This window comes from Terrapene carolina, unplaced genomic scaffold (genome assembly GCF_002925995.2).
Source record: "Terrapene carolina triunguis isolate 2854851 unplaced genomic scaffold, T_m_triunguis-2.0 Scaffold951, whole genome shotgun sequence".
NCBI classification, from domain to species: domain Eukaryota; kingdom Metazoa; phylum Chordata; order Testudines; family Emydidae; genus Terrapene; species Terrapene triunguis.
In genome coordinates this window covers 486395-501375 of record NW_020665302.1, presented here as the reverse complement: position 1 = coordinate 501375, position 14981 = coordinate 486395, and the positions used below count along the sequence as shown (strand labels likewise).

At 53.2% G+C, this 14981-nt stretch overlaps 1 protein-coding gene across 1 annotated transcript in view; it reads left to right on the top strand.

The window, feature by feature from the left end:
* Nucleotides 1-14981, top strand: part of EMID1 (EMI domain containing 1) — a 98860-nt gene that overhangs the window by 55666 nt on the left and 28213 nt on the right. The window contains exons 6-7 of the mRNA XM_029913837.1: nucleotides 6806-6867; nucleotides 12088-12232. Of these exons, the coding sequence (XP_029769697.1) occupies nucleotides 6806-6867; nucleotides 12088-12232 (207 nt within the window). The remainder of the gene's footprint in view (nucleotides 1-6805; nucleotides 6868-12087; nucleotides 12233-14981) is intronic.

Genomic DNA, 14981 nt, shown 5'->3' with positions numbered 1-14981 from the left:
TGGGAAGGGCCAGCTGGATACATGTCCCAGCTATACGTTTATCCAGCAATCCTGCTCTTTCCTGAGGCAGTGAGAGTGCAGGTGTATGGCTCTGCGCATTCCCCCTTCACCTCTGCCCCAGCCCTCCTTCCCCTGCTTTGCACAGTATTCCCTGTGATGAGTGATGTTCCAATCCAATCCCGGGCCACTGACGCATGCCCTCGTGCTTTGGACACTCCGGAAGAAAGGGTCTCCATGGCTCTGGAGCGTGTGACCCTGCAGTAAGCAGGAGATGGCAGCAGGCACTGAAAGGAACTTCATTTCCCTTTCTACCTTGGTACCTGCTTTAGTGTTTGCCTAAGGTGTGGGTCTGGAGATTGACAATGAACCCTTGGCCTCCTAATCCTATGGAAAGCTTTGCTGATTCAAGTCATTGAGATCAGGAATGCTGACTGGTGAGGAGAGCCATTTCTCCTGGTCCTGAATTGCCCATGAGCCCATCATACGTTCCACAACTGGCCTTGTCACGTCGCATGACCTGAAGTGACAAGGGTGCCCCAGGAGTGTACTTCCGCCTGTGTGTCGCTCACAAGCTCTTTGGGGTGAGCGTCAGCTGGAGCCGTCAGTCTTGGCCAGGACATCTGTGTCCCCTGGTGTTTGCTTACTGGGTGAGGGTCATTCCTAGCATCAGGTCTTCGGCCCACATTGGCATTTTATAACTGGCTTTCCACAAACATTCCACAATATTTGCTCTTTCGGCAAACACTGCTGCTGGAAAATGACACCTCCCCTTATACTCCTAAATCCCACAGACTGGAAAAACCCAAAATAATAAATAAATCCAAGCCAAAACCCCAACCCCCAGCAGAGTGCTGCCCCTACTAAGGAGGCCAGGCTGCTAGGGATTTTTGTTTTGTTTTGATTTGATGTGAAGGCTGCTCAGATACGATATGCTGGGTGGCAGGATAGCAATGTGAGGTAGACAGAGGGGCATGCCTGGTGGCAGAAAGAAAGGAACTGCTGGTTTTTTCCATTCCCAAGAGCAACCGGATGCTTTCGGCCAATGACATATTTATACATTGTCTCTGTAACAGTCTGCACTGAGCTGAACACAAAATGGCCACCTGTCCCTGCCGCAGGTTGTGGCGGGAGGGGAACATCTCCCCTATTAAAGGTGCATTACGCAGACTGTTCAGAGCAAGTCAACACACAGGGGGACAGCTTGCCTGCCCAGCTCTTGCTCCTGGGCTGAGGTTCGAGCCAGTGGTGAAATCCTGGTCTCCCTGAAGTCTATAGGAGTTTTACCACCAACTGCAGTGGGGCCAGGTTATTTCCTTCTGGTTTGCTCCTTTGTCCCTCAGTTCGGGGCATGTTTGGGATCTCAGCAGGGCATAAGGTGTGAGAGTCTGGCTTTTCCTGGGATTGTCTTCAGCAGAGGGGTGGGGCTTGCTGTGCCTGCCCCCCACCAAGGGGCTAATAGGATTGGTTCTGCAGTGTCAGATGCTAAACCCCATTGTGTGGGAACAGCCCTGTCTGTGAGCATGGATGATTTGCTATTGGCTGTGTGCTCACTCTGCATGCCGAGGATGGATACCCAGCCCCCTTTGTAGAGGAGCTGCCAGATGGTTGTTCAAGGCGCCCTTTGCTCTGCCCCAAAGAAGACTCAGGCCCACCATTCCCATATCCCACGGCCGGGCAGGGAGATAGCACTGCTGCATGTAACCGTTTGGCTCTCTTCCCACAACCCTCCCCATGCAACAGAACAGGAACCAACCCCACGTGCACTGCCTCCTTCCCAAGCCAGCTGCCAACATGGCCCTTTGGCCGGGGAGTGTCAGGCGACTGCATCCCTGCCTTCCGAGCATGTCAGGGGCAGGAATTCCAGCTACCCGGCACGGCTGGGGCTGCTTTGGGGAGGGAGGTGGACATGGAGTGCAGGAAGGAGAAGTGTCTGTGGACAGCACAGCAGTGCCAAGCATGCTTCCTCCTCATCATCTCTGGGGTTTACATGGCTTTTTAAACTTGGCCTTGTCTTCTCTCCAGACTCAGCTGCCTGGCATGGCTTGCTGAGTCCAGCTGTTGAGAGTTGGGGGCAGAGGTACCGCGCTTCCCACATGTTCTCCTTTTGTTCTAGCGTCTGTCTGGCATCCGCTGGGACTTTCTCCAGCCTTGTGCTTTCTGAGCATACACACCAGGGGAGTGGCAAGGGCGGGCTGGCGGGGGCGTGTCCGGAGTGGGGGGGACTCAGCTGTCACAAAGGGTACATTCCTCCAGGCATGGGCGGCACGTGTGCTAGCCACACGGCCCCGCCCTTTTTGCCCAAGGCCCCACCCCTACCTGAACGCCCCTTCCCCCCCCCCCGCCCCGGCCAGAGAAGCCCCAGCCAAACCTCTTTCCCCACATTCCCCAGTGCCCCGGGTGACACCCAGGGGAGGCTGGCAGAAGAGAGGGCGGGCCCTCTCCCTGCTTTCTGCCCTGGGTCACACCAAGGAAGGATGGCGGGAGACAGCTCCAGGATTGGGCCACCGGACCGCCCCAGCGCTGGCCCCAAGTGCCGGGCCACCCCCAGCGCCAGCCTGCTGGTCTCCAACCAGCAATGGAGCTGAGCTCCCGCCAGCTTGGGCACCAGCATGGCCAAGGCCAGGGTTTGGCTTAGGGTTATACCTGTTATACCCACCGCCCATGCCGCCAGGTGATCAACGACCAACCACATCCTTCCAGTCCAGTTCAACGTTAGCAACTGGTCTTCATGGAGACCCCCTGGAACATGAAGAGGGGACGTTGGAGGGGATCCTCGGAACTCAGCCCCTGGGTTCTCTGTAAAACCCCTTGGACGTTCAGGTTCAGCCACCTGCCATCATTCCCAGGGTAATACAGGGTGCTCATTCTCTCTCCATGTACTTGGCCTCCAATGGAGAGGGCCCACTGGGGGTGGTGGTTTCTGGGACCACGATAGGTTGGCCTCTGGGCCCCACTGGCTTGTTCCACCCAGGCCACCAAATGACAGCAATGTTCATAAGAACATAAGAAGGACCATGTCCAACCAATGGTCCATCCAGCCCAGTGTCCTGTCCTCTGACAGTGGCCAATGCCAGGTGCTTCAGAGAGAATGAATAGAACAGGGCCATTATCTAGTGAGCCATCCCGTCATCCCGTCCCAGCTTCTGGCAGTCAGAGGCTTAGGGACACCCAGAGCATGGGGTTGCACCCTGACCATCTGGGCTAATAGCCAGTGACGGACCTATCCTACGTGAACTTATTGAATTATTTACTGAACCCAGTTACAGTTTTGCCCTTCATAACACCCCCGGCAGCGAGCTCCACGGGCTGGCTGTGCGCTGTGTGCAGAAGTCCTTCCTTGTGTTTGTTTTACAAAGAGGGGAGGAAAGGGAGGAAGAACAAGAGAGCTGTGCTCCCCATTCCAGTCCATCTGCCCCCCACGTTTGCTTCTCGCTGCAAGATCCCTCCGCTCCAAGACTCCGCAGGCTGCAGACGAAAGGGCCTGATCCTGGTTACTCAGCCCCTTGTGCAGCCATTTGCACCAGGGGTCCACTCACCCCACATCAGAACAGGAGCTCTGTAAACCCACTTGGCACTGGGCGACCACACATGATGCCGGGCAGAGGAGAATCTGCTCCCCCCCACACACACACAAACACACGCTGGAGAAGGAGATTCCTCCAGGGCAAGGCTGGGCAAGCCCCAGAAATGGGACATGAAACCTGGAGGGGCCGGTCCTGCCCTGGATGGACTGGTTGGGTGGTTAATGTCTGGGACTGTGGGTGGCTATGGCCTTGGGGACCTCTCCAGCTGACTCGAGGGGCAGTGTCCATGGGATCTGCACAGAGCCCTTATCTACTCTCAGCTGGGAAGAGCGTCTTGAGCCTTAGAGACTCGGGCTGAGGAGAAATTGCAGACGAGGACATTTCTAGGACTCAGACCATCCCCCGATGAGCAAGCGGGGAAGAGATCTTGAAATGGCAGATGCAAAAAAAAGAGATGCTGCCCCTTTAAAAGTCAGAGCCAGGCGATGAGTAACCATGGAGACGGCTTTGACTCTTGACAGTGAGGACTGCAGGCTCTTTGTTGGGACTAGTAGCAATTAACCGCAATTACTGCTGCAATACTCCTGGTTCCCTTTGACACTGGGAAATGAGAATGAGCGTTTCCTCAGGGGGAGAGGGCCGAGAGCTCTTCTCTTTATGCCACTTGCACACTCAGGAGAGGCTCTCCCACCTTGGCAGATGTTGCTGGTGAAGTTAAGGGGCGTCTGAACTTTCTTCAGGTCTCATCACTACAGAACCAGGAGCAAAACTAGTTGAAGAGACAGGCCAGATTCATTCCAGGGACGTGGCCGATTAGATTAGATCAGAGTAGATAAAATGCCATTTCACCTCCTGCTGAAATGCAGCTGCCTCTGGGCTACAGCACTCCACCTGTTATAACCCCTCACAATAGTTCAGGGCAGGAAGTGAAAAAGAATATTGTATGCAACTGAAAACTTCCAAGGGAGTTTCAGGGATGCAGAGTGGAATTGTCCACTCTGGACTCTGGCCAGGATGCCACAGCTAATCCCCCACCTCGGATGAAAAATGCTGGGGGTGGGGTAAGTAATTGCAAGTGCATCAGGATCTCACCCGTGTCTCTCCCAAAATGTGACGTCACTCCCGGAAGAATGACAATGAAATGGTCAGTGTTTGATAGCACCTGGTGCGCCAGGAGCTGGTATCGCCGCCGGAGAGCTCGATGTAGAGTGTAAGGCGAGGTGAGGAAGATCTCTGGTCCCTCCTCCTGCTGCGTCTTGGGAGGGAAGCCTGGCTTTGTTAATGGGTGCTGTGTCTTCCCAATGCATCTGCCCTACTGCCATCCCCACGATGGCTGTCTGCTCCACATAGGGTGACCAGATGTCCCGATTTTATAGGGACAGTCCCTATTTTTGGCTCTTTTTCTTATATAGGCTCCTATTACCCCCCACCCCCGTCCAGATTTTTCACACTTGCTGTCTGGTCACCCTGGCTCCACACTGCAAATGCCTCTTGGAGTAGAAACTCTCCTTCAGGTCAGAGGCGAGATGTGGGGGGAGGCATTGCCCGATTTCTGCCAGGGTCGGACTTGGGCTGAGCACAGCTGAAGGGGACATGCCTGGGAAAGGCACCTAGCACTCCTGCTGAGCCCACTAGGAGGCGCCCAGAGCAGGGAAGAGAGCCAGGCATGGCAGCGCAGCTCTGCCAAAGGGGGCATGGGGAAGCCCTCTGAGTCCTGTCCCTTCCTCGCCCACAGCCACAGTTCCCTGCTCAGCAGTAGGTATCCGGAGCCCGCTCCAGTCCGCGCTGCGCCTGCAGCGGGCAGGCACTGGGAGATCTATGTGGGGAGGAGCTGTGAAGGGGGAGGGGGCAAGGAAGTGCTGGCTTGGAGCAGGTGTGGGAGGCACAAGGGGGAGTGGGAAAGGGGCCAGAGGCAACACGTAGGGTGGTCACGTGCCCCCCAACCTTTAAATTGTGCCCCCCCATCAAGAGTGACAGGTCATTTCTGCTTCTTCTCACACCTCAGCTGGTTGGGAACAGCAGTGGGTCGGTCAGGAAGGTCAGTTAAGCACCCACAAGCTCAGATGCTTTCTAAGTCTCCGGGTTTGGAATATTGTGCAATTAAGGATTCACATGAGTGTGAGCGAGCACCGGTGTGATCCCACATAAGTCGGTTGGTCAGTCTATTGTCATACTCTCTAGCTATCATATTTATAAGGTGCCTGTCATCTCAGGCTCTGGTATATTTCCAGTACTTCCTGCATTTGCTTGGATTGGAAATCCTGTGCCAACAGCCTTCCTCACGGTACCTGAGCACTTTCCGATCCCGATGGCATCCAGGGGAAATAAAGAGGTGTGCGTGGGAAATGATCTGACCATGTTGAGGCTTGAAGAAAGGCCTGTTTCAGGTCTGGCTGTGAAGGCCCAGGGGTCGGTAGTTATCTGCCCAGCCCTGGTCCAGAACCAGCTTTAGATCATAACGTCTCTATTGCTCGCCATTTCCGTGAAATCGCGTAAAGGACCATTCCCAAGGCCCTGCTGCGTGACCCTTGTAAACCCTTCTAACCCGGGCTCAAGTCCCCAAGACCAAGAGCCTGAGGCCTTTCCCACACTGACCGTTTGCTCCAGTGAAGCCGCTGGGGTAGCTGTGCAGGTGCAGATCGAGGCTGAGCTGTGTGCCCCAATGGCTGGAACTGGGGCAGGCCCCCAGGGTAGGCATCATCTCTGCTGCAGGAGTGCTGGGCTGGCACCTGTCTTACACCACAGTAGGGTTCTTACTCTTCAGGGTGAGCCCCAGGGAACGAGTCCTGCCTGGAAGCGAGTCCTGGTCTCCTCTCAGCAGGTGGGGTCTCCTGGGATCAGGGTTAGGACCCCCTGGGAGAGCAGAATGGGGATGACAAAGAGTGGCTGGGCCTGACTTGTTTGGTGCTTCCCTGTCCTGGAGCCAGGGTATGGGTCCCACCTTGGCTGACACAACCAGGATTGAACTGGGACCTTCAGAGCGAAAAGCATGAGCTGCTGAAGCTCTGTGAGTGGGGCTGTAGCAGACTCCTGGCCTCTGCAGGCTGGGCACAGAGTGGACCTAGCACACGTGTGTCAGTGGGTTACGCCAGCACCTGGCGTGCAGCCTACAGCTGGGCTGCCCAGGGAACGTTTGGCGCAGAATGTTATGTGCCCACATCCATACTCACTGCCCCCCACTCTTCCCCTCCTCTTTATTTCCTCCCCTCTCCACCCCTCCATCCTGGCCTCAGATTTCTCCCCAGTCACTTTACTCTCTGTTCTTTCCGTTGATTTCCCAGGGTGTTTGAATTGCAGCAAAGTGGTGGAACTGACGGCGCGTCTCAACAGCCTGGAAGCCAAGGTCAGTGTCTACGTGGCAGGGGTTGGAGGTGGGATGTGAGTAAAGGATCAGGGAGCACAGGGTATGGTACGAGAACCAGCGTGACCTTCTCGCCTCAGAACTTTGCATCTCACGGAGGTTGGGATCAATGGTGAGTCTGACGTTTACCCCTGGATCCCAGTGAAATCTCATGGAAATGTAGAAAGAGGTCGGCTAGTCCAGCCCCCGATATTCTGTGTCACACTCGGAGTGGGGCTGCCAGCTTGTTCATTTTAAACAATTGTCTTTCTTTTTTCATCAACATTTTGTGCTGTCATTTCTTTAAGTATTTTTGTTTATTATTCTTCATTTCTCCCTTCTTTTCTTTTTGCCTTGTTCCTACTGGAGAGGTTCTTCTTTCTTTTTCTGCCCAGAAATGCAATTCCTGGGCACCTCCTTTGTCCTGCAATTCCTGTTTTACCCTTTGAAATGAAAAGAACTTCAACATTTCAAAATGTTGGGGCAAAATTGCATTTGTTTTGTTTTCAGCCAGCTGTGCCAGCCCCAGGAGCAGACAGCTGTCTCTCTGTGGTACTGACACAACTCCCATTACAGAGAGCACCTCAGTGTATTTATCCTCATGACCTCCAAGGAGGCAGGGCAGCACTATTATCCCCATTTTTACAGAGAAGCTAAGTGACTTACCCATGGTCACACGTGAAGTCTGTGGCAGAGGGGGAATTGTGCCTGAGTCCTGGACTTAGCCACTGGACCACCCAGCCTTTCTCCATAGACATGCACCGTATGGAGGAGGAGGTCAGTCCCCAACAGATAATCCATCTCCCTCCCACAGGAATTGCAATTCCAAAGCACTCGAAAAGTTGTCTAGGACAAGGCAGAGCACAGCCAGGGTGTGGCGTGGCTGTTCAGAGGCTGAGTGCTTTCTGAACCAGGTGGGATTTTAACGGTTGACATTTCAGGTTGCTGTAAGCATTTAGGGGAGGACAGATGGTCTTGTGGTTATTAAACCATGGGACACCAAACTCCTGGGTTCTGTTCACAGCTCTGCCACTCAGGCGTATGTGGGCGAGTTACCTGTGCCAATGCTGTGAAGCCCCAGCACCTGAGACACACACAACTAACAGGCCCTGCAGACCAGACTGTAGGGGACTGGCCTGGCAATGGAGGGGATGAGAGGTGGATCTGGTGCCTGGTGATATGAATGGTCTCCAGTTGGGGTGACACCGGGCCATAGGGTGTGTTCCCTAGGAGATGACATTCCGTGGGATGGACTGTCTGAGGGCTCCAGAAGTGTCACTAAGACCAGTTGGCTTGTGGCCCTGAGGAATGTGCTGGTGAGGTTCTGTTGTGATCCTATCACCCATCAGGGCTCAATGTCATAGGGAGGCCAGTGTATTAATGATCTGGAGGATGGAGTGGATTGAACCCTCAGCAAGTTTGCAGATGACACTAAACTGGGAGGAGTGGTAGATACGCTGGAGGGTAGGGATAGGATACAGAGGGATCTAGACAAATTAGAGGATTGGGCCATTAGAAATCTGATGAGGTTCAATAAGGACAAGTGCAGAGTCCTGCACTTAGGACGGAAGAATCCCATGCTCTGCTTCAGACTAGGGACCGAGTGGCTAGGCAGCAGTTCTGCAGAAAAGGACCTAGGGGTCACAGTGGACGAGAAGCTGGATATGAGTCAACAGTGTGCCCTTGTTGCCAAGAAGGCTAACAGCATTTTGGGCTGTATAAGTAGGGGCATTGCCAGCAGATCAAGGGACATGATCATTCCCCTCTATTCGACATTGGTGAGGCCTCATCTGGAGTACTGTGTCCAGTTTTGGGCCCAAGAAGGATGTGGAAAAATTGGAAAGAGTCCAGCGGAGGGCAACAAAAATGATTAGGGAGCTGGAGCACATGACTTATGAGGAGAGGCTGAGGGAACTGGGATTGTTTAGTCTGCAGAAGAGAAGAATGAGGGGGGATTTGATAGCTGCTTTCAACTACCTGAAAGGGAGTTCCATAGAGGATGGAGCTAGGCTGTTCTCAGTGGTACCAGATGACAGAACAAGGAGCAATAGTCTCAAGTTGCAGTGGGAGAGGTCTAGGTTGGATATTAGGAAACACTATTTCACTAGGAGGGTGGTGAAGCACTGGAATGGGTTACCTAGGGAGGTGGTGGAATCTCCTTCCTTAGAGCTTTTTAAGGTCAGGCTTGACAAAGCCCTGGCTGGGATGATTTAGTTGGGGTTGGTCCTGCTTTGAGCAGGGGGTTGGACTAGATGAACTCCTGAGGTCCCTTCCAACCCTGAGATTCTATGATTAGGGGTTTGGGCTACCAGGTTAACCCTCTGTGTGCTTTAACCTTTGCTCTGCTTTAGACCTGGCATCAGAAATAGCCCCAGGGACTCACAGGCAACCCAGGGTCTCCCACTCCAGGCCCTCCCAGAGATTAGTGCTTGATCTCAGCAGGTGCGCCAGGCCATGGAAGTTGGGCACCTACCGCCTAAAGGCCCAAGTGACTATGTCCTAGAAAGAGTCCCCATGGCTCTGACCAGGACTTTGGCACAAGGAAGGAACAATCAGTTTCACACATACAGAATGGGAAGAGACTGTCTAGGAAGGAGTACAGCAGAAAGGGATCTAGGGGTTATAGTGGACCACAAGCTAAATATGAGTCAACAGTGTGATGCTGTTGCAAAAAAAGCAAACATGATTCTGGGATGCATTAACAGGTGTGTTGTGAGCAAGACACGAGAAGTCATTCTTCCACTCTACTCTGCGCTGGTTAGGCCTCAACTGGAGTATTGTGTCCAGTTCTGGGCACCGCATTTCAAGAAAGATGTGGAGAAATTGGAGAGGGTCCAGAGAAGAGCAACAAGAATGATTAAAGGTCTAGAAAACATGACCTATGAAGGAAGGCTGAAAGAATTGGGTTTGTTTAGTTTGGAAAAGAGAAGATTGAGAGTGGACATGATAGCAGTTTTCAGGTATCTAAAACGGTGTCATAAGGAGGAGGGAGAAAACTTGTTCATCTTAGTCTCTAAGGATAGAACAAGAAGCAGTGGGTTTAAACTGCAGCAAGGGAGGTCTAGGTTGGACATTAGGAAAAAGTTCCTAACTGTCAGGGTGGTTAAACACTGGAATAAACTGCCTAGGGAGGTTGTGGAATCTCCATCTCTGGAGATATTTAAGAGTAGGTTAGATAAATGTCTATCAGGGATGGTCTAGACAGTATTTGGTCCTGCCATGAGGGCAGGGAACTGGACTCGATGACCTCTCGAGGTCCCTTCCAGTCCTAGAATCTATGAATCTATGAAACAAGGAAATAGAAACTGTTCCCAAGAACCCAGCCCAGGTTTTCCATACGACTCTTTGCACACCAGGGACTTGTCTCCATGCAGAGTAGCAGGGATGTAAGGTGCAGGAGGCTGTGTGGACACTCTGACCTGGGTTAACCCTGCTTCTCGAGTGCAGTTGTTCCATGAATAACTGCAGCAGCACAGCCCATGCATTCACTGTCCAGCTAGGTGTGTCTGAGCACTGCGGCCTTGCAGAGGCAACAGGACCATATGCCCTGTCCGTACAATGGAGAACAGTGCTGTGTCCCCCGGACCCTGTCCACAGGTGCTGGGTCAAGCTCACAAATGGGACCAGAGCAGGCAGTTATGGGTAGGGCCCTACCAAATTCATGGCCATGAAAAATGCGTCGCGGACTGTGAAATCTGGTCTTTTGTGTGCTTTTACCATATACTCTACCGATTTCACGGGGGAGACCAGCATTTCTCAAACTGGGGGTCCTGACCCAAAAGGGAGTTGCGGGGGGGGGGGGCGCAAGGTTATTTTAGTGGGGAATCGTGGTATTGCCACCCTTACTTCTGTACTGTCTTCAGGGCTGGGCGGCCAGAGTGGCAGCTGCTGACTGAGGGCCCAGCTGTGCAGGCAGCAGTGCAGAAATAAGGGTGGCAACACCATACCATGCCAGCCTTACTTCTGCGCTGCTGCTGGCAGCGGCTCTGCCTTCAGAGCTGGGCTCCCGGCCAGCAGGTGCCGCTCTCCAGTTGCCCAGCTGAGCTCTGAAGGCAGCGCCACCGCCTGCAGCAATAAGGGTAGCAGTACCGCACCCCCCCTACAATAACCTTGCGAAACCCCCCCAGCTCCTTTTTGGGTCAGGACCCCTACAATTACAACACCGTGAAATTTCAGATTCAAATAGCTGAAATCATGAAATTTACTATTTTTAAAATCCTATAACCATGAAATTGACCAAAATGGATCGTGAATATGGTAGGGCCATAGTCATGGGATAGAACAGAGGGAATGGTGGGCTTTGACCCCTAATGCCCACAGTTCCCTGAGAGGTACCTGGGTATCTCACAATACACAGCAACAGTTTTCTACAAGGCAGCGTGCCTGAAGGTGGCTTGGAGGATGCCAGGATGCAACGTGCTTTTGCCAAATCAGCATGAAGCACCACCCCGAGCAGCTAAGTGCGAGCGCATCATGCTGAACAGCTGGTGGCACTAAGCAGACAGAACTTTTACTGGTTCACATTTCCAGTGTGACAAGGCCTTACAAAGTGGTTTAAGCTAAATCAACATAAGCTGCTTTTAAACTGAACTAGGGGTGTCCACACAAGGGCTAACTGAACCAGTTTAATTCAGCTGATGCAAGTTTGTGCAGAGACAAGGGCTACCAAGTCAGAACACCAAGGTCCTCAAGCCCCATTCCGTGCATTCAGCAACAGGGCCGCCCAGAGGATTCAGGGGGCCTGGGGCAAAGCAATTTTGGGGGCCCCTTCCATTAAAAAAAAGTTGCAATACCATAGAATACTATATTCTCGTGGGGGCCCCTGTGGGGCCCGGGGCAAATTGCCCCACTTGCCCCCCCCCTCTGGGCGGCCCTGTTCAGCAAAGCTTCAAGTTCCTCCCCTCAACCCCAAAGCTCTGAATGTCTAGGACAATGCTGAGCTTCCTCCATAGAAGTGCAACCCCAGACCCTTGGGTGGGTGGGACATCAGGGGAGATTGAACCTGTGACTTCTGGATTGTAAACCATGAGCCTCTGCTGAAAGGTTCTGCTGAGAGCAAGGCTCACTCTGCTGCAGCAGGCTCACCAACCTCGGAAGGGCATGCTGAGTGGCTGTGGGTGACAGCCGTAAGTGCAGAACCGTAGTGGAGAGAGGAGATAGGCTCCAAGTCTGGCTAGCGCAGTATGTCCGGGCGCACTGCTGGGAACTCTCTCTTGCTCGTAGGTGGCGTTGCTGTCAGCGGCAGAGCCTGCAACCTCCCCAGTACCCAACAGACACCTCGTAACCAAGGGGGCTGCCCCCTCGGATTCCTACCAGCTCTGGGGGTCTCCATCCACCCACGGGAGCCCTGGGGATGAAGGTGTGAAAGGTAAGTGAGAGCAGGTGCTGCTAGGGAGGAGCTGAGGCAGCCGGAGGCTGCAGGCAGGAAGCCATTCTGAGAGCCGGGTGTGTGTTTCCTGCCTAGATCAAGATCCTTCCTGCCCCTGCAGAAATCCACATGCCCCAGGTCCCCTCCATGCCTGGCCCTGGAGATGGAACAAGCAGGAGTCCATTGGCGCTAAGCATGGGGGCTGGGCCTTTCCATCAGTTCAGAGCCCAGTCCTGCCCAATGCACTCAAGCAAAGCTCCCAGTTTGGTCTGAGTGAGGATAGCAGGATGGGCCCTTGACGCTGCAGGAAGTTCTGTGCCCTGGCTCGAGTGGGATGGCAGAGGGTCTCCATTGCCCCAAATCTCAGCCTGATGTCCAGGGCTGCATTAACACATAGGGCTCAAAATCCTAGGCCAGCATCCTCCTCCTCGCTGTGCCAAGGGGGCAGCTTCACCCTCCACCATGGCAGCTGCCACCTTAATCTCGGCCTGATGCAGAGGGGACACTGGAGGGTGAGGGGGTTGGAGAGTGCACCCATCTTGCACTCACCCCACAGTGGCAGGTCCTGTCCCACAAGGCTGGGAGAAGAGTGTTTGCCTAGGGCCCAGTGATGGGTGAATCCATCCGGGCTGATATCCCCACTCACCTTTCCCTGGGTTCCTCCACTCTGCCCTGTTGTCCTTTTACTTGTAACTTTCTTAAGGCTTAAAATCTCTCCTGAGCCTCCAGACTCTTCAGCTGCGAAGTCCCGTCATCACCCCAAAGCTCTGCCCCAATCCCAGTTTAGGTCAACACATTCCACCTCCCAAACACTCCCTTGGGTTTCAGTTGCACATGGGATTCTTCTTGGCCGTTGCAGTGCGCTATTAAACAGCTGCTGTGTTCTACCCCAGAGGTGGCAGCAATTCAGCAGCGCTGCAGTTACAGAGGTATTCTGCAGTTAAAAAGTCGCTAGAGGCAAAAGCAAAGTAACTATTAAAAGCAATTCTTATTTGCACTTCCAGAAGAGTCAGAAGTCAGGAATCCCGTTGTGCCAGGTGCTGTGTGCACATGTGATGAAGAGACAGGGGGCTGGGGAACATGACTAGACAAATTAGAGGATTGGGCCAAAAGAAACCTGATGAGGTTCAACAAGGACAAGTGCAGAGTCCTGCACTTAGGACGGAAGAATCCTATGCACTGCTACAGACTAGGGACCGAATGGCTAGGTAGCAGTTCTGCAGAAAAGGACCTAGGGGTCACAGTGGACGAGAAGCTGGATATGAGTCAACAGTGTGCTCTTGTTGCCAAGAAGGCTAATGGCATTTTGGGCTGTATAAGTAGGGGCATTGCCAGCAGAGCGAGGGACGTGATCGTTCCCCTTTATGCGACATTGGTGAGGCCTCATCTGGAGTACTGTGTCCAGTTTTGGGCCCCACACTACAAGAAGGATGTGGAAATATTGGAAAGAGTCCAGCGGAGGGCAACAAAAATGATTAGGGGTCTGGAGCACATGACTTATGAGGAGAGGCTGAGGGAACTGGGATTGTTTAGTCTCCAGAAGAGAAGAATGAGGGGGGTTTGATAGCTGCTTTCAACTACCTGAGGGGGGGTTCCAAAGAGGATGGAGCTCAGCTGTTCTCAGTGGTGGCAGATGACAGAACAAGGAGCAATGGTCTCAAGTTGCAGTGGGGGAGGTCTAGGTTGGATATTAGGAAACACTATTTCACTAGGAGGGTGGTGAAGCACTGGAATGCTTTACCTAGGGAGGTGGTGGAATCTCCTTCCTTGGAGGTTTTTAAGGCCCGGCTTGACAAAGCCCTGGCTGGGATGATTTAGTTGGGAATTGGTCCTGCTTTGAGCAGGGGGTTGGACTAGATGACCTCCTGAGGTCCCTTCCAACCCTGATATTCTATGATTCTATGACTCATGACAGAGATTCTCAACCTTTTTCTTTCTGAGGCCCCCCAAGAAGCTATAAAAACTCCACGGCCCCCTTGTGCCACAATAACTGATTTTCTGCATATAAAAGCCAGGGCCGATGTTAGGGGGTAGCAAACAGGGCAATTGTCTGGGGCCTCACACCACTGGGGGCCCTGCAAAGCTACATTGCTCAGGCTTTGGCTTTAGCCCCAGATGGCAGGGTTCAAGGCCCCAGACTTCACACCTAAGCAGTGGGGCTTTGGCTTTCTACCCTGGGCCCCAGTGAGTCTAACACTGGCCCTGCTTGGAGGACCCCCTGAAACCTGCTTGTGGCCCCCCAGGGAGCCCCGGACCCCTGGTTGAGAACCACTGACTTATGAGAAGAGGCTGAGGGAACTGGGCTTATTTAGTCTGCAGAAGAGAAGAGTGAGGGGGATTGTATAGCAGCCTTCAACTACCTGAAGGGGGGTTCCATTGAGGATGGAGCTAGAGTGTTCTCAGTGGTGGAGATGACAGAACAAGGAGTAATGGTCTCAAGTTGCCGTGGGGGAGGTCTAGGTTGGATATTAGGAAACACTATTTCACTAGGAGGGTGGTGAAGCACTGGAATGGGTTACCTAGGGAGGTGGTGGAATCTCCATCCTTAGAGGTTTTTAAGGCCCGGCTTGACAAAGCCCTGGCTGGGATGTTGGTGTTGGTCCTGCTTTGAGCAGGGGGTTGGACTAGATGACCTCCTGAGGTTTCTTCCAACCCTAATCTTCATGATTCTATGACAGCCTTTGCCCCAGGTGCCTGCAGTCTGTCATATGAACATGCAGAAAAACGTAGCAACAAGGGAGAATCAAAT